General features: G+C 54.9%; 1 protein-coding gene across 1 annotated transcript in view; it reads left to right on the forward strand.

Moving 5' to 3' along the window:
• CAMK2A (calcium/calmodulin dependent protein kinase II alpha) overlaps positions 1 to 26540 on the forward strand; it is a 59652-nt gene that overhangs the window by 14420 nt on the left and 18692 nt on the right. Inside the window, 11 exon segments of the mRNA XM_030329429.1 lie at positions 6766 to 6825; positions 13368 to 13422; positions 14280 to 14345; positions 14466 to 14538; positions 17566 to 17668; positions 18981 to 19064; positions 19195 to 19289; positions 20558 to 20680; positions 21056 to 21139; positions 22620 to 22662; positions 25111 to 25151. Of these exon segments, the coding sequence (XP_030185289.1) occupies positions 6766 to 6825; positions 13368 to 13422; positions 14280 to 14345; positions 14466 to 14538; positions 17566 to 17668; positions 18981 to 19064; positions 19195 to 19289; positions 20558 to 20680; positions 21056 to 21139; positions 22620 to 22662; positions 25111 to 25151 (827 nt within the window).

A 26540-nucleotide genomic window follows, 5' to 3' on the forward strand; every position in this document is an offset into this window, starting at 1 on the left:
ATCTGAGGGGTCTCCCCTATTTTATATGTTATTACTGTTTACCTTTGTGGCTTTACCCCAACCTGGACTTATCCCATTGACTGACTTGGTCCCTGATTTCACATCCATCTTGCCTCTTGACTTTAAGATTCAAGAGGGTAGGGTGGGTCTCAGTCCCTGCTATCCCCAGTACCTAGGATAGCACCCAACACATCCCAGTGCTCTACCAGAGGCCAGCTAACGCCAAGTACATTCTGCTTCAGCCACGCAAATCCACCCTCTTATCCCTAAATTTTCCCTAGAACGGTGGCTCCCCAAACTGTCCTCACCCCGGGACCCCCGGAGAGCTTCCAAAACTCCTGATGCCTGGCTCCTACCCACCGAGGTTGTGATTTAATCCGTGTGAGGTGGGACCTGGGTTTGGAAGAGATCCCCGGGTCATTCCAGTTTGGAAATGGTCCTAGACAAGCAGCATCTGCGTCACCAGGAGATCGTTAGAAAGGCTTCTTGTTTCTAGACTTAAGGAATCAGGATGTGCATTTTAACAAGGTGCACTGGTGATCCGTGTGGACACTGGAACTTGGAAAGCCTGCCCAGGAGCCTTGCTTCTTGCCCTGAGCACGTGGTTAGAGCAGGAATGGCAGTAACCATAGTCAGTGGGTTGGGGAAGGTTATCTTCAAAACTCCAATTCCTGCTCTGAATGGTGTCTAGCTGCCTTGGGGGTCCCCTGGAGGCGAAGGGAATTCTGTTGGGTGAGGCGGGTGCAGGTGCAGCCTGGGGGACGTCGAGCGAGGGGCTGGCATAGTGTCCAGCGGTTTGCCCGGCATAGGCAGCAGCTGTGTCTGGGCTGGAGCCCAGCAGGTGTGGGGTTCACGGAGGCTGTTACAGGATGTTCACATTGTCCCCCGCAGGCCTCCCAGCGGGCCCTGTGTTGACCGTGTGTTGCTGCCTTTCATCCTCTGGCTCAGTGCCGCTGGGAGCCCAGCACTTTTTCCTAGTCACTGAGTTCCCCCATAGGCAGCCAGTGTCCTGCTGGGAGAAGAGGCTGGGGGTGTGTGTGCGTGGATTCTCTGAGGGTCCCTGAACCTGCCAGGATGGCACACATTCAGCTTGAAAGCTGGTGTGGAAGGGTGCCACCTGTGGAAAGTCCGGAGCCAGAGCCAGGGGCAGGGGTCAGGGCGGGCAGGAAGGCCACAGGAATGCTGGGGTTTGCCTTGCATGCTGTGTGACTAGTGGCACTCTAGTGCCCTCTCTGTGCTTTATGTCTCTAGTGATCAAAGGAGACGTCCCAATCCCTGAGATACAGTGGGGGCAAGATTAGAGCCATGACTCGGGATGGCAAGTTGAGGTAGCTCCAAAATGAGGGAGGGTCAAGAACCAGTGTCTTCCCTTGATGCTGGGGCTCTTGGGCAGTTCACTGCCCCCCCCCACACACACACTGACAGGAAGAGACAGGTGTTTATGGGGGAGAATGGAAAGGGCATTGCCTCTTTTCTGGAAGGTAGGACTAAGCATTCCTCGGGCAGTATAGACTCTGGGCCGTGCCAGGAGGAAACTGCCAGGCACCCTGTCATTCTCTGGCGATTTGTTGAGGTTCTGACGTCCTTAGAGGAAGGTGGTCCAGGCCTAGGTGAGCGTGGAGGGTGGGAGTGGGGAGGTTCTCCGGGGAATCTTCTCAAAGAAGTTTGCCAACTGCCAACGCTCCTGTCCCCAGCGGGAGGGGAGGAGAAGAGCGGCTTTTCACAGGTTTCTTTGTTTGCCACTCATGGTGCCCGGGGTGGGGAGCAGTGTGATGCTGAATATTTGGCAACGTACCCTAAGCTTCTCCTGCTGGCACTCCCGGTGACTTTGGCAGCTCCCCGCAGGGGCCATGCCCACCCGGAGCATCCGTCCTCCCCTGGGCGGGGGCTGTGGCTTCCCCTTCCCCTTCCCCACCAGGGTCAGCCTCTCCTGCTGTTGCATGGCTCCCCAGCCCAGGAGATGTTTTCTTGCATGTATTTTAAAACTACTCTTTTAAAAAAAGAAATGTTTATTTATTTTGAGAGTGAGAGAGAAAGAGCGCAGGGGAGAGGCAGGGAGAGAAAGGAGAGAGAGAACCTCGAGCAGGCTCCTTGTCAGCGCTAAGCCTGACATGGGGCTCAGACTCACGAATGATGAGATCATGACCTGAGCTGAAATCGAGAGCTGGACGCTTAACCCACTGAGCCACCCAGGCGCCCCAAAACTACTCTTTTTAATAAGATACTTATAGTATAAACGGTTCCAAGGAGCCATAAAGACATGAAACAGAAAGTACAAATTTTACCTGTCCCAAGCCCTGCTGAATCCCCCTGGGAGCAGTTAAAAAAATGCAGCTGCCCTATTTCTACCCTGGAGGGTTGGATTCAGTAGGTGAGGCCCAGACTCCTATCAGCAGTGATGATAGCTAGTATATGCCCGGCGAGAACTCCCTGCCGGGGGCTCCAGATGCTTCCTAGCCCCAGCCTCACCCAGCACACAGAAAAAAGTCATTAGGGGCGCCTGGGTGGCTCAGTCGGGTAAGCAGCCGACTCGTGATTTTGGCTCAGGTCACGGTCTCGTAGTTCGTGAGCTCGAGCCCCATGTCGGGCTCTGTGTTGACCATGCTTGGGATTCTCTGTTCCCCCCCGCCCTCAAAAATAAATAAATAAGCATTAAAAAAAAGAAGAAGAAAAATTCATTAACATTTTAGGGCACGCTGGGCACATGGATGTGGCTGGCACAGCCAGGGGAGACTGACTGGGGTACAGACACCTTCACAGTACCCACTCTCTATCCGAGTGCTCAGGGGTCACTTCCTGGCTCCCTGGCGACCAGTCCCAGGACGCGGCATGAGCTCATTCAGGCTACCCCTGAGGTCCGTGATGGGAAGTAGGCAGTAAGACACATCTCTCCCGTCTTCCTCATCTTACTCCCCACCCCTGCCTGGCACTGTTGCTCCTTAGGGTTATTTCTCTAACCGCCCCCCCAGGATCAGGAACCCTGTTGAGGCCCTACAGAGGGTGGGGGCATTTCCTCTTGCAAGACTCTGAAGTCTATTTTTTCCCCCTGGTTCTTGTCCTGTGCCTCCGGCCAGAGTCCCACTGCCCACCTGCCTGCTGGAGCCCACCCCCTCTGCAGGCACAGACTTCCAGCCTGCCCCCATGCCCTGCTCTGTCTTGCCCTGCCCTTCTGGTGCTATCTGGCCCCAGGAACCTCACCCTGAACCTTACTTCCACTCACCCTTGCCTGCCAAGCTCCTGGGCAAGGTAGGACCCCTTAACCCCAACACCCTGGAGGTCTGCCCCCAGGGAGGGGGGGAGAAGGTTCACAAGGTATTGTAGTGGGCATTGGGGCTAATCCTTCCAGGTACCTGGGCAGGAGGCTTCACCATTGTGGGACTATATTGAGCTGGATGGATTGATTTGTCAATTAATTAATTATAAGAATGGGAGGCGATATATAGTATAGTAATTATTAACATGGGCTGAAATCCCAGCGCTGCCATTTTTTTAGCTATGGGACTTTGGACAAGCTGCTTAGTGGCTCTGGGCCCCGGGAGCATGGCAGCGACTGACAGACAAGGTCTTGCTCTCACCGCACCCATTTTCTAAGGGGGAAGACTGAAAATAACACTGAACATATAAATAAACTGGATAACTTCAGGTAGCAAGGAGTGTTATAAAGAAGACAGGGCAGTGGGAAAGTGATGGGGCAAGGGGACACTCAGAAAAGGCACCTCTGAAGAGGTGACGTTGTGCTAGACCTGCCAGGGGAGAAGGAGGCAGCCATAAGAAGACCCAGGAGAAGAGCATTCTAGGCAGAAGGCACGGGGCGAATGCAAAGGCCCGGGGGTGGGAAGGGGCTTGGTGTGCCTGAGGTCAGAAAGGAGGCGGCCACTGTGGCTGAAGCTCCAAGGCCGAGATGAGGCAGGACCCAGCAGGGTCTGGCTGGTTGTGGTGAGGAGTTTGGATTATAAGTACACTAGGGACTGTTGACGGGTTTGAAGCCAGGGAGTGACAGCAACTAATTCATATTTTAATAAGAGGTTCTTCGCTGCCAAGGACTATTGGCTGCATTAGGGACAGCATCCAGGAGCAGTTCCTCAAAGCTCTGAGTACTAACAAGGCTTGACCACCCCACTGAGTGATTCAAAAAAAAATTTTTTTTAATGTTTACTCATTTTAGAGACAGAAAGAGCACAAGCAGGGGAGGGGCAGAGAGAGCGCAAGACAGAATCCGAAGCAGGCTCCAGGCTCTGAGCCGCCAGCAAAGAACCCGATGCGGGGCCCGAACCCACGAACCATGAGGTCATGATCCGAGCTGAAGTCGGACGCTTAACTGACTGAGCCACCCAGGCGCCCCTGAGTGATTTTGATAAAGGGATTGCCCTTTTCATCACTGGGCCTCAGTTTCCTTACCTACATAACAGAGCAAGTCCTCAGAGGTCAAGAGAAACACAGTCCCTACATTCTTCGAGGAATGTTAGAAAATGAAAGCATTTCACAGTTATGAAAACCATTGGAAAACCTATATGTTTACGTAAATTCAACAAATTAATGCTTCTAGCGCTGGAAGTTGCAATGCGGTGTGATCTGGGCATCCCCCTCTTCTCTTCTGTGTGGGAATCGGCCTGCCCCCGCCCTGGAAGATATGAAAGGAGGCTGGGAAGGACGGGGGGCCAGGGGAAGCCCCCCCCCGCCCCGTGTGCACAACCTCCCCTCCCCCAGCCTGTAGTCCACCTTCAGCTGGGGAGCTGAGCTTACGCTCTATGGAAACAGGATTGGACTTAATTGCTTTGCTGATGAAAAAGCCACATTTCAGTATTGATCTTGGCTTCTGCAGCCCATGGAGGACGGCTGTGATTGTTCTAATAGTGATTGCTCTAATAAAGAGGCAGGGGAAAGCGGAGCTGGCTGCCTGGGGACAAGAGCTGGGACTTGCTTCATCCTTATAATCTTCCTTGGTGCCTGCCTGCCCTGAAGGGGTTATTCAGGGACTGGGTTCTAGTCCTGGCTCTGCCTCTGAGTATCTGCGTGAGTTCCCTGGCATGGGCCTCGATTTTCCCATTCAGAAATTGGGGGCAGGTGGAGGGGGTGGCAATGAGTCAGGGTGCAGAGAACAGTATAATACAGGGTTTTAAAGCTCCTCCCCGGAGTCTGCCTGCCTGGGTACAAAGTGTGGCTCCACTGATCACCACAGTTGTGATTCTGAGCCAGGTATTTAACGTCCCTGTTCCTCTGTCTCCTCCTCTGTAAAGCCAGAACGTGACAGCACCTCCCTCAAAGGGCGGTTGTAAGCACTTGAGATGCATATAAAAGTGCCGTGTAGGGGCGCCTGGGTGGCTTGGTCGGTTCAGCACCGACTTCGGCTCAGGTCATGATCTCACGGTCCGTGAGTTCGAGCCCCGCGTCGGGCTCTGTACTGACAGCTCAGAGCCTGGAGCTTGCTTCAGATTCTGTGTCTCCCTCTCTCTCTGCCCCTCCCCTGTTCATGCTCTGTCTCTCTCTGTCTCAAAAATAAATAAACGTTAAAAAAAAAAAAAATTAAAAAAAAAAAAGTGCCCTGCACAGCACGGGGCACATAGTAAATCTTGTAGATTTGCTACCGCCTCCTTTTTTGTTGTTGTTGTTTTAAATTAAGGCATCAACTACTGAACTGTGAGGAAAGCACCCAAAAGGAGATGGAGACATGCATAAAATGGGGACAGGGATGCCCACAGCACAGGGTCGTTGGGGGGATGGAAGGGGGTCATGGGTATGATTGTTCCCAGCAGTCCCAGAGTCAGTGACTATGGGGGGGAGAGGGGGCAGATTCTGAACAAGTCCTCTCTCCCTGGGGGTTTGGACAAAAGTCCTGGAAAGCAGGTGCAAGAGCTCTGGGTAAGCCCCGATGCTGTCACATGCAGGTTCTGTACTACAGATTCTTTGGGGCTCTCTGTGTCCCTGGCCCGGAGTCCCCTGTAAGGGGGGTGGCCCCTGCAAATTAATACGGTTCTTCTCCTGCAGAGCAAATACAGACTCCTTTAGAAAGGTTCGCCATTCAATGGTTTATTCTTTACTTCAATTATTTCTTGAGCACCTACTATGTGCCAGGCATTTGGGTAGATGCCAGGGTACAACAGAGACCAAGTTTTTGCCCTTAAGGGCACGAGCCAAGGTCCCGGTCCATGAGACAAGGTAGGATGTGTTGTCCAGGGGCCCTGAGAACCCAGAGGAGGGGTCCCTACCAGCCTGGCAGTCAGGACAGGCTGCTAGGAGAAAGTGTATCTGAAGACAGGTGGGATGAACGAGTGATGGCCAATGATGGCCGGGTGGGAGGTTGGAAGGGAAAGTTCCAAGCTGAGAGAACCACACAGGTGAAGGTCCCAAGCCCAAGGGAGAGGGTTGTGCTGGGTGGGTCTGGAGGAGTGCCTGTCAGTGGTTCAGTCCCAGCTGGAGCCTCATGGGAGGGGCAAGGCTGGGGGCGGGGCAGGGGCCTGCCCTGGGGGGCCCTTCCGGGCTCTGTGGTTGTGGCTCTGGGAGGTACCTCAGTTGAGAGCCCCGGGAACCAAGGCCCAGAGAGAGGAAGGGACTTCTGAGGCACTGCAACCTGGTCTCTCCCCCTTCTGCTGCATCCCGCTGCCTTTCTGGAGGACCCAGGGCCCCTGCCAGAGAGGCGAGCTTCTCCAGGCGGGGCCCAGGGGCTGCCCTGGCAGGTGTAGATCATAAGAGGCCGTGAAGAGGCAGAGATGGAGTGGGGGAAGGTTCCTCCCTCATCCGGGACTTACCTGGGCATCTGTGTTTCAGACCATCAGAAGCTGGAGCGTGAAGCCCGCATCTGCCGCCTGTTGAAGCACCCCAACATCGGTGAGCTGTGGGGAGGGGGGAGGGGGGTGGGTGGCACCCGGCCTGGTGGGTGTTTGGGGGCTGGGAGGGCAGCTGCTCTCTTCTCTGGGCATCATGGCCCCTGTTATGGGAAAGGGGGTACCTTTAATGGTTTCCACGTTTCTCAGAGACCAGCTTGGTTGAGGGGAAGGTGAAGAAGGGGCCCTTCCTCCCAGCCCACGCAGCTGCCGGCAGCCTCCTTCGGAAAAGCTGTTGCAGGAAAACTCCCGAAGCTCTGAGAGAGACGAAAATAGGCCAGGCTTGGCCTTGACCAGCACGCCCCACTCCCCAAACCTGCCCCATGCTGAGTCAGCCTGGCACTGTGGCCGGGCTGCCTGCCTAGCCCAGCCGCCTGCTTGCCCTCCAGAGGCAGGCTCCAAGGTGGCCCCGGTCCCGGGGTAGACTGAGCCCAGGCCGCCAGGAGAGGCCGGGCCTAGACCACATGTCACTGGCTGGCCTCCCACCTCCCCCTTACATGATTGGGGGGCTGCATCCCTGCCCATCATGGTTCTGAGTTGGGCGGCTGGGGGTGGGGCGTGGGGAGGAAATGCAGATTCTAGATGGAGTTCTGTCAGGGAATGGCTGTGTGACCTTGGGTGGGAGCCCCTCCCTCTCTGAGCCACTTTCCTCCCCAACTTCACAAGGAAGCACCCTCTGGATCATCTGGGCATCTTGTTAAAAGGTAGATTCTGGTTCAGTGAGTTTGGGGGCGGGGGGCAAGGTTTTGCGTTTCTAACACGCTCCAAGGCGATGCCGAGGCTGCTGGTTCCCAGACCACGCTTTGAGGACTAAGGCCTAGGTGCTCTCTGAGGAATATTCCAACTCTGACAGCCGCCACGCCTTCGCCCGTGGGGAGGAAGCATCTCTCTGTGCCCAGAGCCCCAAGGGTTAACTCTCCTGCTGGAGAGAAGCATCTCCATCTGGTATTTATACCCAAAAGGCACCTCCCCTTCCCTGTGCCCAGGGAAGGGGAGCAGAGCCGTGCAAACAGCAGCCAGAGGCTCCAGGGCCAGAATCAGAAGAGGGGCAGCAAGGCAGCTGGTGGGGAGCGAGGCTGGTTGGACCCCCGATCCCCGACCTGCTTGCAGACTCACTGTGCAGCCCTAGGCCGGCTCCTGCCTGGGCGGGGCCTCCACCTCCCCAGCTGTATGACGGACAGGATTGTGAGTGATCTCTGACGATAAAGTCCCACGGTTCTGAGAAAGCCTGTCAGCCCCAGAGGAAGGAGGTGGGGTGTGTGTGTGTGTGTGTGTGTGTGTGTGTGTGTGCGTGTGCGTGTGTGCGTAAGGGGGTGTGCTGCAGCTGTCTCAGGTCAACGCTGCCTCCTCTTTGCACCTCCTTCCCCCTCTCATTCCCAGCTGTGCATGGGGAGCAGTAGTCATGGGCTCTGGGGCTGACAGACTGCAGCTGAAATCCTGGGTTTGCTGCTTAATTGCTGTGTGACCCCGGACATGTTGCTTAACCACTCTGAAGCTCGGTTTTCTCAGCTGGAAAATGGAAATGATACCCACCTCATAGGGTTGTGATGATTAGATAGAGCATAGTACAGTGACAGTCCCGAGGTAAGTGCTTTATTATCATGAGACTGCTCCCCTTTTTCCTCAGTCCACACCTTTCCACAAAACCACCTTACCCGAAAATGTAACCTCCACACGATTCTCATTCCTCTGAGCCATCCAGGTGTTTGGTCAACAGTTTGGGGCCCTATATTTAACATGGCGGTGAAGAGAACGGGGTTTACACGTGGGGTCAAATCCCAGCTCCGCTGTTCACTGGGTGTTTGAGTGTGGGCAGGCTCTGAACTTCTCTGACCCTCGGTATCCTCCTCTGTGAGGGTAATCTTGATATCCACCCTCTACAACTGTTGGAGGGTTAAATGAGAAAGTGCAAGTAAAGCACTTAGCACAAGCCTGGCACATGGGGAAGTCTCAGCAATGATGGCTGTCACCTTTAATATCATTGTCATCTTTGAATCATTTACTCCTTCCTTCCTTCACCTGATAGCAAGGGCATCCGAGGCCCCACCGTGTGCCAAGGCCTCTGCTAGGGGTGGAGGATGTGCGGAAGAAGTGAGGATGGGGGTGGGGAGGGGGAAAGGAAGGGGCGGGGGTGGCTGATACACAGGGAAGTGGAGAGCCGAGCTGAGACCCAGACCAGGAAGACGCGGGGGAAGAACCCGAGCTATCTTAGGGCTGGAAGGGCCCTGAAGGGTGCTACTTCCTGAGCCTCCAAATATCTCACTTCTAAATAGATTATAGATTATAATCTGCCCAAAGAAATGCAAAGAGGTACAGCCGTGGATGCAAAACCCATGAGGCAAGTCCATGAAGCTAGATTGAGTCCTAGCCAGCCTGCTTGGTGTCTCTAGGCATGCTTACTGGCTGCTGCCCGTGTGTGGCCGGTGCCCAGCCCCAAGGGGACCAGGTCAGGGAGGCCGTGGCTTAGCACAGGGCGGCCCAACTGTGCCATGCACATGGGACAGTGCCCTACACTCTGTATTACCACCTGCTGATGGGGCAAACCCCAAAGGCCATCCCAGGGAGTAGGGGACAACCTTAGAGTTTCACAAGTGATTTGGGTGGGCAACAGAAGGGGGGCTGGTGGATAATGAAGATGATGGTGTTTTCATTTATCAAGGTTCTTCCCTGTGCCAGGCACTGTATTGAGGGCTTTACAAGTATCATCGATTAACTTCCAAAGCAGGCCAGTAGTGTTACCGCTACTGGTAGGAAAGGAGGATCAGAGAGGTTACCTAATTTGCCCAAAGCTGCAGAGCTTATAAGAGGCAGCGCTAGGAGGTGAGCCCAGCAAGATTGACTCCAGAGCCCAGGTTCCCAGCCGTTCTCTTTAGCTTCCCAAGTGGACATCAAGAATGTGTTGTCAGGGGGCATTGGATAGGTAAGAAGCACCAGCCTCTAATTTCCAAGAAAAAACTGGTAACTGTTGGAAATATGAAAGGCATGTCAGAAATTCATGAGCTCAGCTACAGAAATGAAAACTAGGTTACAGATCTATTTGATCTATGACAATATTTCTAAAAAGTCAAAAACTGACAGCATAACTCAACGACCACAGTCATGTCAATCTCTACCAGGTGGTGAGACCCTTTCACACCCTGCGGCGGCTCTTGAAAATTTCCTTTCCTCTTTGGCTTTGGACTCAGTTGTTTTTTTTTCTCAGGGTAGCCTTCACGGATGGGAGGGGAGGTTCGATGTGTCTTGTCTCCTGGGCTCGTAGCTATGATGGCACCTCCTCTCAGGGACTATCGCCAGTGCCCTCATGCAGGTGGGGGCTAGAATCCAGCCTGTGTTCCTGTCACCTGGCTTCTTAGAGGGGCAGCCTTTTAAATCAGCATAAAATTACCATCTGAGCTAGAGTCAATGCCTAAGGACCCTCCCCCTCCCCCAATTTTGTCCATTTCTCTGAAACCTGAGAATCTTCTCTAAAGGGGCTGAGGCTTCCGGTCAGAGGGTAGATCAAGGAGCCCGGTCTTCTTGGAGCTCCTCTCAAATGCCTCTTGACCCGGTTCTAAAAGCCCATTCTGAGATGGTTCTGACCGCAGGTTGGCTTCTCAGAGCTTCTCATGCTCAGGAAAGAGAAGTTAAAAACACACATGCCTGCCAGGAACCGAGTAGGCAATAAGGAGTCTACTCCCCAAGGAAAGGGTCTTTTTAAAAACTTTATCTTGTTACACTATCAATGCTAACTTTGTATGATACATGTTTCCATATGATATATGATGTCTGTACCTTCTCGAGTATTTTTTTTTAATTTTTTTAAATGTTTATTTATTTTTGAGACAGAGAGAGACAGATTATGACGGGGGAGGGTCAGAGAGAGAGGGAGACACAGAATCTGAAACAGGCTCCAGGCTCTGAGCTGTCAGCACAGAGCTTGACGCGGGGCTCGAACTCACGGACCGTGAGATCATGACCTGAGAGTATTTCTATACATATTATCTCAGGTCAGGTTTCTCAGAAGCGGAGCCTGAGGCAGGGATTCAGGTTCTCGTGATTTATCGAGGGTGTGTTCCCATGGAAGGCCTGCAAGGAATTGGGTGAAGCACGATGGAAAAAGGGAAGAAATTGAGCAAGGGTGTGGCCTCAGGTCAAGTCTAACTTTGACCCGATTCCAGGTGTGTGTATGGCGTACACACTGGAACATAAATCCTGTCTTGGGGTTGTCCCTCCTTAAAGCAAGGAGACTGCCCCTTTGCACCGACCCTGCCCTCCCACAGTAGTCAGTCCTTGGCTGAATGCTGCAGGTAACCTTGTACACAAGGTGGCTCTGTAGGCAGTGGGGAGTTCTCCAGAGAAGGGGGTCAATGTGAGCTGTTAGCAGCTAACCCCGCTGGCAGCTGCAGGATGGCGACCCCATCTTACCAAAGGGGACCTGGCCAGGGCACCAATACGGGGTTGCCAGATTCTGCACACAGAATATACAGGATGCTCTTTCCACTGCACATAGACATTTCAAAAACCGAGCCTACCTTTGCTTTGAAATGCCTTAAAAAATGGAAACAGGTTAATAGGTAGAGGAATGGGTAGAAACGTAGTGAAGCAAATATAAGATTAATGATAGAACCTAAGTGGGGGGTACACAGGTGTTCACGTGAGTGTATGTTTGAAATTTTTTATAATAAAATGTTGAGAAGAAATTAAAGCCGGATCACATAATATGTACTTGTAGGCACCTGCTTCTTGTTTTTGCTTTGAAATATACTACATACAGGGGTGCCTGCCTGGCTCAGCCAGTAGGGCATGCGACTCTTGATCTTGGGGTTGTGAATTCAAGCTCAAGTTGAGCGTAGAGCTTAGTTAAGAGCAAAATAAACATGTTTAACACGTCTTTCAGTCATTTATTTATTTAAAAGATTTTTTAATGTTCTTGAGAGAGAGAGAGAGAGAGAGAGACAGAGCATGAGTGGGGGAAGGGCAGAGACAGAGGGAGACACGGAATTCGAAGCAGGCTCCAGGCTGTCAGCACAGAGCCCGACGTGGGGCTCGAACACACAAACCTGAGATCATGACCTGAGCCGAAGTCGGATGCTTAGCCGATTGAGCCACCCAGGCGCCCCTCTTTCTGTCATTTATAAACACATATCATCATTTAGGAATTAAAAAAATTTTTTTAATTAAATTTGCATGCCTGAGGTTCCTGCCTGGCTCAGTCGGTGGAGTGTGTGACTCCTGGCCTCGGGGTTGTGAACTTGAGCCCCACGTTCAGGGTAGAGATTACTTAAATAAATAAATCTTTAAAAAAAATAATAAACTTGTGTTCCCTTCCTCCTCCATCTCTGGTCACATTCTCCCCTCCCCCATAGCAGACACCCACTCTTGTGTTTTTGATCCTGCTTCTCCAAACTTTATGTGCAGATAGGAGAGTCTTAAGCCATTTAGGGGACTCAATATTGAGTCAGAAATACATGCCCATGGCAAGAATTCAGATGGCACTAGGGCTCACAGTGAAAAAATAGTCTCAACAACTCACAACCCCTGCTCTCCCGATTCCCTTTCCCAAGGTACCCCAGTGCCCACTTCTCTGTATCCTTCCAGAGAGGCTTATGTCACAGACAGGCTTAAATACATCTTTTATAAAAAGTACCACGCACGCTGTTTTGCGCTTTGCTTTTTTGCCAAACAACATAATTCAGAGATGATTCTGAACCAGTGGATACATAACTGCCGTATTATTTTAACAGCTGTGTAATTTTCCGTTGTGCGATGTATCTTAATTCTCTGAGCCCGCACCCCGCTCTGTGGACATTTTTAGGCTGTGGCTCAGGGAAGGATGTGAAGCTGTCCTGGGAGAAAATGCAGTTGGTTGGCAGGGTGCAGCCCCCTAGAGTCAACCCCAGGCCTCGGGCCCTTCCTTCTAGAATCTCAGGGGGTAATTTAGGGAGCTCTGGGCTTCTGGGAGCCTTGCCCCCGTTCTTGGTAAATGAGGTAGGAAGAGATGAGTTTCTCAGCATGCTCACACTCAGGGACCACTGTCCCCCACGCCCCCCAGCTCTCTTATCTCAGACCTGGATACACAGTGGGGTTAGGCACTCAGGGCTGCATTGGTTGAACACCGGCTGGGTGCCTCATGGAATTCTCACAACAAGCCTGAGGGTCCAGAAGTTTCATTCTCATTGTCCAGGCAAGAAAAGAGAGGCTCAGAAAGGTGTAACAACTTGCCTGAAGTCACACAGCTAGGAAGTGGCAGAGATTTGAGCCATGGGCTGATTCGACGGTGCCATCTTGCCCTGCAAGAAGCTAAGCGTTGGGGGAAGAAAGGGGTCAAACTCTCACCAAAGCGGGGAGGGGTCTTTCGCCTTTAAACCCGGGCCGCTTCTGACGATGCCCGAAGTCAGTGAGCCATCCTTTACTTCGTTTGTCAAAGCACCTGTTACCTAGCTTGTGCTCAGTGACTGAGAAATTGGCATGTTGGCTGTTGGGGGGCGGGGGAGGGGAGGTGAGAGGGCAGGAGGGGGCAGGAAGCGGTGCTTCCGGGTTAACTGGCTGCCTGGGCCCCTCCCACAGTCCGGCTCCACGACAGCATCTCTGAGGAGGGACACCATTACCTGATCTTCGACCTGTGAGTTTGGGCCCACCCCGGGCTGTACAAGGGGTAGGGGGGCAGCCGGAGCCGGGGTGACCTGACTGGGTCCCTCGGCCCGATTCCCAAATGCTCCCAGGCCGGGCTGAATTCCCTCTTCTGAGACCGAAGTTTCCCAAATGTGGTAGGCCCGCCACCCAAGCAGTGCAGGTGGGGTTCCCTGAAAAGGCGACACATACCCGTTCCTCTCCTTGGCACAGCTTTCATTTTGCTTCTGTTTGTGGCCAGTGATGCTGGCTTTGCATGTCTGCTGGTGATAGAAAGTTTCCTTTTGGAGTCATTGTGGAGTTCTTAAAGCCAGTCAATGGAAGGAAAAACAATAATGAAATGATAGGTTCTTGGGTTGGCAGAGAAACTTCAGTGAAGGCACTGGTCCCGTCCATAAAAAAAACCCAGTTAATAGTGGGGGCGGTTCTGCATGTGTGGGTGTGTGGGAAATCTCTGTGCCTCAGTTTCGCGGTGTGCCTAAAGTTCCTTGAAAAAAATCAAGTTTACTAAACAAACAAACAAACAACAGTAACAGCAACAAAACCCAGTCCTTGGGCTTCCAGGAGCCTGATGACCCTGAGTGATACGTTCTGAGTGTCCCATCCCTGTCCTAAGTGCAGCCTGGACCCAGTGGGAGAGAAGGGCAGGTGGCGGAGGGGAGGGAAGTTGGTAGACGGGTGGGCTAGAAGCCAGGAAGAGGGTTCCAACAGGAGACACCCCTGGGGTTCCTCCCTTTGGGCTGAGGTTCTGAGGTCCCTGGGTCCCGTCCTTAGCTTCCTGGAGACTCTTCCGGAAGAGGCAACACCTGGGGCCTTTGTGGGAGGGTGACTTTGTGCCTGTCTCCTCAGGGTTACTGGTGGGGAGCTGTTTGAGGACATCGTGGCCCGGGAGTATTACAGCGAGGCTGATGCCAGGTGAGTGCCAGGTGCAGCCTGGTGATGGTGCCTGGGGCCAAGGGGGCCTCCCTCCCTGCCTTTCCAGCTTTCCGGGAGAGGCCTGCGTTCACACCGTGACCCCTTCCTCTCTCTCCCCAGTCACTGTATCCAGCAGATCCTGGAGGCCGTGCTGCACTGCCACCAGATGGGTGTGGTGCACCGGGACCTGAAGGTGAGCGACCCACCTGGGGGTGCAGCTCACCCAGGGAGGGGCAGAGAGAGACAGGGAGAGAGAGAGAGAATCCCAAACAGCCTCTGTGCAGAACCCGACGCGGGGCTCGAACTCCTGAACCATGAGATCATGACCTGAGCTGAAATCAAGGGTTGGACACTTAACTGGCTGAGCCACCCAGGAGCCCCCAGAATCCCCTGAGTTGGGCAGGGTGGGGAATATAGACGCCACTGTTCAGATCAGGAAATTGGGCTCAGGGAGGAGTATCTAGGCTCAGGATCCAGTGTCCTGACTCCTCGCCCCATGTGCCTTGGGCCAGACTGAGTAAGATGTAGTTAGACTGACAGTGCTGGCTACGAAGGGGTCCAAGGCCCAGCTAGGCCACTCTCTAGCCTCAAGGCCTCAGCTTCCTTACAGCGGGGTTGCCATAGCAACCTCTGCACAGGGTTGCTGAGGATGTCAAAGGAGACAGCACAGTGTCTGGTGCACGGACATGTTGTCATTCTTGTTTCTGGGTCTCTGGCAGGTGGGGGGAGAAGAAAAACAGGTCTCGGGGTCCTCAGAGTCCTTCCTCTTCCCACCTGAATGGGAAGATGGACAGACCTAAGCAGTCGTGCAGTTTAGGGTTGGCACGAGCCACATAGCCTTGACTGGTCGGCACAGACTCCTAGCTCTCCTCTGCTGAGCCTCATGGCATCGAGGCTGGTTACCTCGGTTGGTATCCCCAGTTTGCAGAGCAGGAAACTGAAGCTTAGAGTGTCTAAGGGACCTGCCCAAGAATACGCAGTTCAGCTGTGTCTGAGCTAGGACTGGAGCCCTGGTCTTCTGACCCCAGATCCTGTGCCCGCAGTGGCCTGGCCAAAAAGCCCCTCAATGCAGTTCCTGCTTCTACAGTAGTTCCTTCTAGGTGCCTTTGAACCTCTGCGTTTGGCCTTCGGTGACTCTGAACTTGCTTCTTATGGGGTATCCCCCTTGAACCACTGGGAAATGCTCCTTCAATCTTTCCTGTTGTGGGAGTTTTGTCTGTGAACCCCAGTTCTACCCTTTGGGGTCACACAGATCAAGCCTCCAGCTTGGAGCAGCCCAGAGACCCTAGGGCAGCTTTGTTGTACCTCCTAAGTCTTCTGCAGGCTGTTCTCCTCCGTTCCCAGGCAGGACAGGATTTCCAGGCCCTCTTCATCCTGGGCGCCCTCTCTGGGCGCCCGCCCTGGGCGTCCTCCAGTGGGACCCAGGTCCCTCTTTGGGATGCAGTGCTCTGACCTGAGCCCCTGCCCACCTCTATCATGAGCAGTCCATGGTTTCTCAGCTGAGCTCCCGTGAGCTCCTAGTCTATCAGTCTACACCCACAGGTGAGTGTGCACTCCCAGAGGGTCCTGCCAGACTGCAGGGCAGTTCTCCCAGAGGGCCTGTTCCCATTATAGCTACAGCCCCTGCACAGGAGGAGAAAGGAGGAGAGGCAGCGCAAATTTAGGCCACTCTGCATAGATTAATTAGTGGCATATTCATCAAATCAGGGCAGGACAGCTACCAAGGCCCAGGACACTTTGGGAACGCAGTCTCCAGAGGATAAAAGAGGCCTTAACGAGGGACGGATGGAGCTATATTTGTTTGGGTCCCGCCTAACTTTGGTCAGTGGAAGGTCAGGGGTGGGACCCCTCGGAAGTTCCAGTGGGGAAGGGGGTCAGAGGAAACCAGCTGTCTCCGGGGACTCGGAGCCCACGCCCCCAGCCCACCCCAAGCAGAAACTGGGAGCGCTAATGCTCATCAAGCACACGCTGTAGGCCACTGCCAAGGGCTCTACACAGATTAATCCGCACACCGCTCTGTGAGCTGGGCTTGATCCATTTTTCTGAGAGGAAACTAAAGCTCAGGATTGACATGGCTTGCCCAAGTTCCACAGCATAGAAATGGTGGACCTGGGTCAGAAGCGAGGGCTATCTACCTGCAGGATTCACTTCCACTTCCCTCTGTCCTGTGTAGGGGCATCTCCTCCTCTCCAGACCCAGCAGAAGACAGCAGCCTTGGGGTCCCAGAGGCCAGGCAGCAGATATGAGGCCCTCTCTCAGCCTAGAGTGGTTAAAATACAGCTCTAGAGCCTGACTTTGCCTCGATTCTGGCTCTATAACTTATCAGCTGTGTGATCTTGGCCAAGTCACTTAACTTCTCTGAGCCTTGGTTTCCTCACCTTCATACATATGCCAAATACTTATTAAGTGTCTGCTCTGCGCTGTCCCCTGTCTTAGGTGCGGGTGATGTAGTGGTAAGAAACTCACTTTCTATAGAGGTGACAGATAATGGACAAGCACAACAACAGATGGGGAAACATTACAAATTGTGATGATATCTCTGAAGATAGTCACAAGTTGCTAAGACAGAGGCTACCTGGGGGCTCCTCCTTTGGATAGTCATGGAGGGATCCTTTGACAGGGTGACATGAAGGTGAGAGCAGATGAAGAGAAGGGGTCAGCTCTGTGGAGCTCAGAGAAGGAGCAAGTCAGACAGGGGGAGCGGGAAGTGCAGAGGCCCTGAGGTGGGAACAAGCATGACTGTTTCGGGGAATGTAGGAAGGCTACTGTGGAAAACGGGGAGAATGATGCTGACCCCAAAGGTTGTTGAGGCCGTAAGATGATGTATGCAAAACACTTAGCCTAGTGACTGGCACCTAGGAGGGGCGCAATAAATATCGCTCCTTCTTCTCTATTATAGTGGTGGCTATTCCCCCAACTCCCTGCCCTCACCTCAGCCCCAGCCCCAAACCCTGAGGTGAGGTGAAGGAGGGGATGCGGGGTGGGGAAAAGGTCTTTCTGGTGCAGTAGATGGCGGTGTTGCCCTAGGGTCGTCCCCTGTCTGGGGGCTGAAGCTCGGGGTCCCGTGGCTGGGACCGGAGGGGAGGGTGCAGGGCACCTCTGGATTGTCCAGCTGCTCCTCCGTACGCCCAGGCCCCCGGAGGTGAGGTTCTGAATCTGCTCATCACTGTCTTCTGGCTCTTTCCTCCCCCACTTCACTCTTCTCTCTGGTCCTGGGAAGCCGGAGAATCTGCTATTGGCTTCCAAGCTCAAGGGCGCCGCGGTGAAGCTGGCGGACTTTGGCCTGGCCATAGAGGTGGAAGGGGAACAGCAGGCATGGTTCGGTGAGTGGGAGCAGGGGGTGCCAGGGGCACTGGGGGCCGGCCTTGTGTTGACACGTTGGCCTCTAGGAGAGCCCTGCCCAAGCAGGGGCAAGTGGGAGATGGCTCTTGCGCTAGCCAGGGCTCTGGGAGCAGCGGTCCCAGGCCACTCAGCCCCTGGTCACTGGGTGTTGCCCATCCTATATCCACGGGGCTCAGGCACAGGGACACGGTTATCATGAAAAGAGTACGTGGCTTCTTCACACGCACGTGCACCATCCCTCCTGGCTAGGGGGTTTCCACGGGTTCCCCTAACAGCCTGGGTACCGGGGCTAATTATCCTGATTTTACAAATGGGGAACAGAGGCTAAGAAACTTGGAAGAGCTCACGGGAGATCAAAAGGGGAAGAGCCAGGATCTAAGCTCACACAAGCCCGAGCACTCTGAGATTCTGGCATAATTAAGTCCTTTCCGCTATCTGGGGAAACTTTTTAGTGGGCACTTTTGATCATCGGTTAAGAGCCAGAGCTCTGGGTTCAAGTTCTGACTCTGCCACTTAGGAGGTGTGTGATTTGGGACGAGTCACGTCACCTTGCTTGAGCCTTTGTTTCCTCACCTGTGAAATGGGGGTGATAACAGCACGTTCCTCAGGGCTGTGTGAGGAGTGAGAGCAGACGTGTAAGTGCTCAGCTCCGTGCTTAGCACACACACTTAAGAGATAGTCACTGTTCTTAGGATTATCTGTTAAAGTACTTTGGATGCCTGTTTGTTGCCAGCGAGGTCCTCTCAACAATGCCGGGAGGTGGTGAAGGGAGGCGTCCCTAATCCCTCATTTGACAGATGAGGAAACTGAGGCCTCGAAGAAAAAGAGACTTAAGGCAAAACCAGAGCTGGGGAGAGTCCTCCTCCTCTCCCAGGACCAGCTCCGACAAGGGTGGGGAGTGGGCAAGGGTTCTGCTCGGCTATAGCTGACACGGCAAGGACATTTTGTCTAGCGTGCCACCAGCGCTTGATAGTGGCTGCAGGATGGCTGTTAGAAGTGAGGGATGCTGAGTCAGGACCCCACGGGAAGGACTCTGGGATTGATTGATGACTTCTGCCATAGGCTCTGGAGTGGGGGTAGTGACAGGTGCACTGTGGACTTGTCCAGCCTGGTCTAGAGGCTTTGCTGCCTGGCCGGGCCAGAGCTTCCTGCCCTCGACACACTCTTGGGGGCAGGGAGTGTTTTCCTCATCTCCAGGGCAACCTCATCCCTCTTCCAGCAGGATCTTGCTCTGGGTTGCTAACGTGCCAACCTCTGTGTGTGTGTCTGCCTGTCTGGGTGTCTGGGGAGCAGGGTTCGCAGGGACGCCTGGATACCTCTCCCCGGAAGTGCTGCGGAAGGACCCGTATGGGAAGCCTGTGGACCTGTGGGCCTGTGGTGAGTCTACCCCGAAGTCGCCTCATCCCCCCAGTCACCTGCCCCTCTGCTGCCCTCTCCTTTCCCATCCTTCCCCTCTTCATGGCTCCTCCCCACAGGGGGGTGAGGCTTCTCCTGGTCCTCTTCCCAGGGGTCATTCTGTACATCCTGCTGGTTGGGTATCCGCCATTCTGGGATGAGGACCAGCACCGCCTGTATCAGCAAATCAAAGCCGGCGCCTATGATGTGAGTGTCCCTCCTCTCTCCAGCCTCCCTGTCAACCCCTGTGCCTCCCTCCTGCCCTCCCAACCCACTTAGGCCCCCTGCCACTCTCTAATTGTGGGGCGGGTAGAGCCTGAGGGCTGATGTGTGAGGCCTCGCCTCATGGTTGAGCCTCTGTGTGACGGGATTTAGCCCGGGGCCCCAGAGGGCAGAAACAGCACCCAAGTGGGATGAGAGGTGGAGGGTAGGTCCAGAAGCCAGACTCTCAACTCCCCCCCACCCTGCTCCTGCCAATAGTAATGCACACATAAATAATAATAATACCTAGCACTGATACAGGACTCTTCTAGATGCTTTATATATATATATATATATATATATATATATATATATATATATATATATATTACAGCTAATCTGCATACCAACCTATGACAGAGGTGTGAGTATTAGTCCCATTTTACAGATAAGATAGCTGAGGCGCAGCGAGGTTAGATAACTGCCCACACTGCATAGCCGAAAGTGGTGGAGCTGGGATTTGAACCCAGGCAGTTTGGCTCTAGCGTCTGTGTTCCTAAGGACCAAGCTATACTGATTTTCTTTTAAAAAAAATTTTTTTTTAACCTTTATTTATTTTTGAGACAGAGAGAGACAGAGCATGAACGGGGGAGGGGCAGAGAGAGAGGGAGACACAGAATCTGAAACAGGCTCCAGGCTCTGAGCCATCAGCACAGAGCCCGACGCGGGGCTTGAACTCACGAACCGCGAGATCATGACCTGAGCCGAAGTCGGATGCTTATCCGACTGAGCCACCCAGGCGCCCCTATACTGATTTTCAATAAGGCTGCTTCTATCAAGCTATGCGCTCTGGGTTTCACGTCATATTTAATCCTCACAACATCTCTAGAGGCAGTTTGAGAGTCACATGACTTGTCCAGAGTCACACAGCCTAAGAGGCAGAGCCAGGACTTAAACTCAGCCTTCTGACTCTGGAGTCTGGCCTATAGCCGCTGGCCTACTGCTCCCCAGACAAGGCACAGCCTTAGAACAACAGAGGAAGTCCTCCTTTCCCTCTGGCCTCTGTTCTGATTTGTCCCCGGGGGCAAAGCACCCTGTCCCTCCTCTGGTTCCAGGGGAGTCCCTGCGTTGAGGGTCCCCACTCCTCCTGGTTGTGGATGCCCGAGTGGATGGGCAGTAGGACCCCTGCCTGCTCCCCTGCCAGTCAGGGGCTGGGGGATCGCAGGGGTGGCCTGGGCTAGGCTGGGCAAACCTGGCCCCTCTGCCCCTTCCAGTTCCCGTCACCAGAATGGGACACTGTCACCCCGGAAGCCAAGGATCTGATCAATAAGATGCTGACCATCAACCCATCCAAACGCATCACGGCCGCCGAGGCCCTCAAGCACCCTTGGATCTCGGTGAGCCTTCCTCAGCAGGGCCCTTCCCAGGAGCCCCTCCTGACTTCAGGGTCCGGACCCCCATGGCTCTGCCCCTGGCCCCTCGGGCCCAACATGGGGTCAAGGGAGCTTGCTCACGAGACGCTGCCCAGCTGTGGTTCTCAGGGAGAAGTGAGAACGGGAGGCGTTGACATCATGACTGGTGATGCTACTGGCATTGAATGTCGGGTGCCCGGGGTGCCAAGCACCTGCAGCGTGGACAGCATTCCCTAGAACAGAGATTTGTCCCCCCGCCCCTCCCCCCCAAATCCCTACCACATCTCCTTGAGACACCCTGCCGAGGGGCCCTCGGGCGGGCCTGGCCTCCACTCACAGACCTTTCCCCTCTTCCTCCAGCATCGGTCCACTGTGGCCTCCTGCATGCACAGACAGGAGACCGTGGACTGCCTGAAGAAGTTCAACGCCAGGAGAAAACTGAAGGTAACGGGTCCCCGCCCTCCCGAGCCCCCCCGACATGGAGTAGCTTGGTCGGGTCTCCGCAGAGGCCGAGAGACTCCCTCACAAGTTCTTTCCTTCACTGAGTCAACAAGCATTTACTGAACATCTACTGTCTGGGCTGGGGAGGGAGCGGTGGAAAGGACAGACAAGGAAGCAGGACATTAAGGGGCAGTGGTGAGTGCTGTGCCTGGGCACACCCTGGGGCTGGAGGAGTACACAGCAGGGCCACAGTCGAGGTCTGGGAGGACCACGGAAGCATCCCAGGAAGACTTGCTAGGCAGACGCCCCAAATGACAAGCAGGTATTAGCGGTGTGGAGTCAGTGTGGGCAGATGTTCCAGACGGAGAGAAAAGCTCGTGCAGAAGTCCGGAAGCGTGGTTCCAGAGTGGCTGGTGAGGGGTTCTAGGGGGTGAGATGGGATGGGGCAGGAGGCCAGGGGCATGAGAGATCCGGCTGCCAAACACAGGAGATGACAAGCCAAGAGACGTGGTCAGGGGTCACGGCCCAGAGGAAGCCACAGTGGGACCCAGGTGGGCCCGGAGCTGCCAGCCTCTCAAGCAGGTCATGTGTGCCCCCAGGGCTGTGATAGCTACTGGCCTAGACCTTGCCAGGGACCCCACGAGCAGGTAGGAAGAATGACTGAGGAATCTCCAGCCCACTGGAACAGAGAAGCCATCAGAACGCTGAGTGACAGGTGCTGAGGCCTCAACTCATTCAGAACCTCCTCACCAACTGCTCCCAGACCTGATGTGGCAGCTCAGGAAGGGGACACGGGCCAAGGGGGTGGTGGGCAGCATGAGGCCAGGAGAACTAAGTCCCACTGCCCCCCACCCCCCCAACCCCCACTGGGAGCTGTCGCAGAGGAAATCTCAAAATGTCAGAGCCATTTTTCATGTCTTAAAATCATGAACTGTCAGACTCAGAGAGTGTCCAGATCAGACTGTCAGAACGAGCAGGGTGGTGCCTTAGCCCCCTCATCGAGACAAAAGAGTTTCTTTGTTAACCCTCCACGGCTCTGAGCGCAGGAGCCCCAAGTGGACAAACTAATGATGAACTGAGGGCTCGAATGCACCGGGTGGAGAGTAAAGGGGGCCCGGGAGGACAGGTCTATTGTCCTTGTCCAGGCAGGACATTTCCTTGGCCTTTAGGAGCCCCCACTGACAGGTGTCCCTGAGCCCTTTTACCAGGCCAGTGGAACCTATTAATATCTGCTGCTAGGGTGGCCCTGTTCCAGGAGCTGTGCCAGCTAAGGCCTAGCTCTCCCCGACTTCCCCAGGGAGGCAGGGACAGTCTCTGGGCTGTGGGGTGAAAACAGATGGAGGGGCAGGGCAGAAGGCTTTGGCTTTGTGTCTGAATGCAGCACCTGCCTCCCCTCCCCCCACCCCTCCTGTTTCTCTGTCTCTCCTCTCCCCCCCTCACCTCTGACCTCCTGTGCCCCATGCCCCCTCCTTCTCTGTTGCAGGGAGCCATCCTTACCACCATGCTGGCTACCAGGAACTTCTCTGGTAGGTGGTGGGACCTCAGAGCCCCAAATATATCCCACACAGGTCTGTTGGAAGCGCTGCCCTGTTGGATATCTGGGTGGCCTTGAGCCAGGGGCCTGGGGAGAGTGAGGGTTACAGAGGACCAAAGACTGGGGGCTTAGGTCACTTGCACCCACAAGTGGCAAGAGGTGAAAGGTCAGCAGGCCAAAGGCCCATCAGGAAAGGCTAATGCCCCAACCTCACAGCGATGCTGGGTTCTCAGGCTGGGCCAGCCCCCAGGGGGAGTCCTCCCAAACACTGGGGTACACGTCCAGGCAGGACTGAAGTAGGCCCAGGAAGTAGCAATATTCCTGTTCCCCGCTGTTACTGAGCCCTGTGCTAAGCAGTCCCCACGCTTTCACTCAGGTGGCCTTTGGTGACAAGGCAGTGGGGGCCATTGCTAGGCAGAGAGAGGCAGAGCCTGCTTCTGGTGCAGCTTTGAGCAACCCCGGAGCAAGCCCTTAACCACGACGGGTCACCAGGGAGCCGGGGTAATGGTCTTTGGCCTTGGCCGTAGCCGGCTGGTTAAGGCAGGGAGTACCCAACGACCTGTGGCATGTGGCCCCAAAGAGAAAAGGAAGGGATTTGCATCAGGGCTTAGCAAGAAGCTCCCCTTGGCGCATGGGAGAGAACCCAGGTCAATGCTTGCCAGAGGCTTCTCTCTGGGGAGCCCGGACAGCTGACGGGGCAGCTGAGCAGATATAGCAAAGCTCACCCGAGGGGCCCTCTGGTTGAGGCTGGGCCAGTCGGAGAGGGCTGCTGTGGACACGTGGCCGGCTCCACAGCAAGGGGTCGGCTCTGGGAAGCTATGGCTCTGGCTTCCCAGAGAGTCTATCTGCCCATTGAACCAGCTGGAAGAATGAGACCCACGGGTGGGAAAACTCTGGAACTTCACATTTGGGCTTGCCCCACCGCATTTAACTGCCTTCCCACTCTCTCCTCAGACAAGGATCCTGCAGTTCCTTAAACTGAAAGATGAGCCACCCAGACAGTCAGAGTCTTTTTTTAACGTCTGAAGGGCCCCTAGAAACTCTAGTCCAGATGGTGCCCGTGGGTCAGTTCCCATCTCTTGATGGGCTTGTGGACCAGTGGTGTTTTAAAACAGTGGTGTTTTTGAAAAGAGCTCCCAGCACTTAAAAATTAGGCGATTTCATAGAAAAACTCAGATTTCTGTCTTCTCTTGAAGATCAGAACATGTGACCTCATGGGACCCACAGTCCTGCGGTTGTGGGCTGGAGCTGAGAGCGCCCCCTTGAAGCTGGAGGGGCAACTACTCCCCCTGTTCTTCTGTACACCCCAGTCCAGCCCACGAAGCTCATAGAAGCTTCCGTACACCCCAGTCCAGCCCAGGAAGCTCATTCCTCCCAGCTTTGGGATCCAGAGGCACCCACCCCTGCATTTACTTTCTAAGAGGGAGACTTGCCTGGAAGGGGTCACAGGTAGAGACGTGAGAAGGACTGGGAAGCTGGGCTAGCATGAACCTGTCATTCTGAGCCTCTGGGGCGTCCATGTCCCATGCCGCCCCTTTTCCCAGGCTCCCCCTTTCCCGGCGTCCGGGAGAAGGACTTACAGTGACTACCATTTACCGACCATCTACTGCATCGAGGTCAAGTGCTGTGCTAAGCACTTTATAGTTATCCTGTCTCGCGTAACTTAAGGCATTTGTTTGAAGTCTGAAGCGGCCAGATGCCGGGCTGGGCAGGGCTGGGCATTCCTGCCGATTCCTGGCTGCTGCCCTCTCCAGGGGCTCTGTCCAGGAGGCAGGGAGGGAGGGAAAGAGGAACAACAAGAGGAGGGGCCTCCCTGAGAACCGCTGCTCTGCTTTTCCCAGCACCAGGGACACAGCCAGCCCGAGCATGGGGCTCTGGAATTTAGGGGTAGGGAGGCCTCTGTAGGGGTGGGTGCTCTGGCAGGGATGGGCCCCAGAGCGGGGCATCTGCTTCTCATCACCGGCAAAACGACGCTCGCAGCTGTCCGGAGTGAGTAGGCAGGGCTGACACATGACCTCCGCAGCAGCATGGGGCTAAAATTAGAGTGGGCCAGGGTGGGGAGGGAGCGTCCAGCCCCGGGCCAGGCAGCCAGGCCTCTGGGTTGGCCACCAGCAGCACGGGTGGTGACTGGGATCCAGAGGGAATCCCTGGGCTGAAACAGCAACCCCACGGGCCTGGGACACATTGATCACCTCTTACAACCCATGGGGCCAGAGGGTCACACTCAAGATTGCTGAGAACGGGGGAGCCCAGGCCCACCTAGGGGGCCACCGGCAGGCCAGGCCCCAAGGAGGAAGGAGGAGCAGAAGGAGGAGGTGTCCCCCGGATCACTGAGCCGGCTCCGCGCCCTCCGCCGGCCCTCGGATGCTGCTGTTCCTTACCCTGTGGGCCTTGGTGCCCTGCCTGGTGTTGGTAACCCTCTACTTTTTCTCCTCCGCAGGAGGGAAGAGCGGAGGAAACAAGAAGAATGATGGTGTGAAGGTAAGCCCCCGGGAGCCCGGCAGGGCCAGCGTCAGGCAGCGTTTCCACCAACAGGGCCTGCCTTTCAGGGCTGGGGCGAGACCCAGGCCTTGCTGAAGGTGTTGTGGGCAGATGTGGTCACTCGTGGGGCCGGGCTGTCCCCAGGATTGGGGGGGGGGGGGGGGCGGGGGGGGGGGGGAGGGGAGGGTTGAAAGTAGGTGGGAGAGGCAAGTGGCCAGGGGAGTTGGGGCGGGCGCAAGGAAAGGGGCAGGTCTGAAGATACCTGTGGTTCTCTGGGACGGGAAGACTGGAAAGTGAGAGGGTACAAAGAAGAGACAGAGCTCATCATGAGGGGTGCCCTCCTCCTCCCCGAGTGTGGGCTGGCTGGAACGGGCCCCTGACCCAGTGTGCACCCCAGTCCAACCCACGAAGTCCATGGAGGTTGGATAGCCAATCATCTGACAGAGGCACCCACCCTGTCAAGGCCTGCCGGCTCAGGGCCAAGAATCTCCTCCTCCCCATGACCCAGGCCTGCCCTCTGTCCCCACCCCCGATGCCCTGCCCGAGCTACTTCCGCCCACACCCTGCTGACCCCTCCTTCCCTCCTCTCTCTTCTCCCTCTGCTTTCTGGGGCCTGGCCCCCCCTCCCTCTCCGGCCCCCTCCTCCCCTGCCACTGGCTTGCCTTGTGGGCTCTCCTCTCTTGAGACCCTGCCTTTTTCTGGGCTCAGAGCCCTGCCTGGCCAGGACCCCAGGGCTGGGCTGTGCCCAGGATGCTGGAAGGTGTGGGATGCTGTCCAAACACAGCCATCCAGGTGGGCTGGTGGCTTCATGGCTTCATTGTAGTGGCATTTATGGTCTCAGGCCACTGGCTTTCGTTTGGTTTAGGGGTTGCATGGGAGGAGATCTGGGCTGGCTGGCTGAGGCCAGGATCTGGGCCTCCTCTCTGCCCTTAGTCCTCTGGGGGCTAAGTTTTCCTCATAAGCGCAATGTGCAATGGGTTGGGGTGGGGGGGGCATGTGGACTCCATCATTTCTAAGATATAAGCTTTAAAAACAGAAAAGTAAAAAAAAAAAGCCAACAAAACCCTATCTAATCATTTTTCCTTCTCATCTTGGGTACGTGAGGAATACATAATTAGTTGGTTATCAGCCAAAGTCAGGGTTTTCAAACTGAACTTCTTGGAGCCTGAAGGTTCTGGGGAGGCATCCCTAGCAGCAGGGAGCACGGGATAGAAGCGGGAGGCTGAGCGGAGAAGATTCTCGGCTTCTCACACCCACTTCAGCCAAATCGCTCCATGTAACAGACATTGCAGTGGTTAAGGGAGCCAGGGAGGGCTTAGCAGCTAGAGACCTCAGCTGGTTATTTCATCCCTTGAGCCTGTGTTTCCTCATCTGGGCAATGGGAGTAAA

This window comes from Lynx canadensis, chromosome A1 (assembly GCF_007474595.2).
Source record: "Lynx canadensis isolate LIC74 chromosome A1, mLynCan4.pri.v2, whole genome shotgun sequence".
Lineage (NCBI taxonomy): Eukaryota > Metazoa > Chordata > Mammalia > Carnivora > Felidae > Lynx > Lynx canadensis.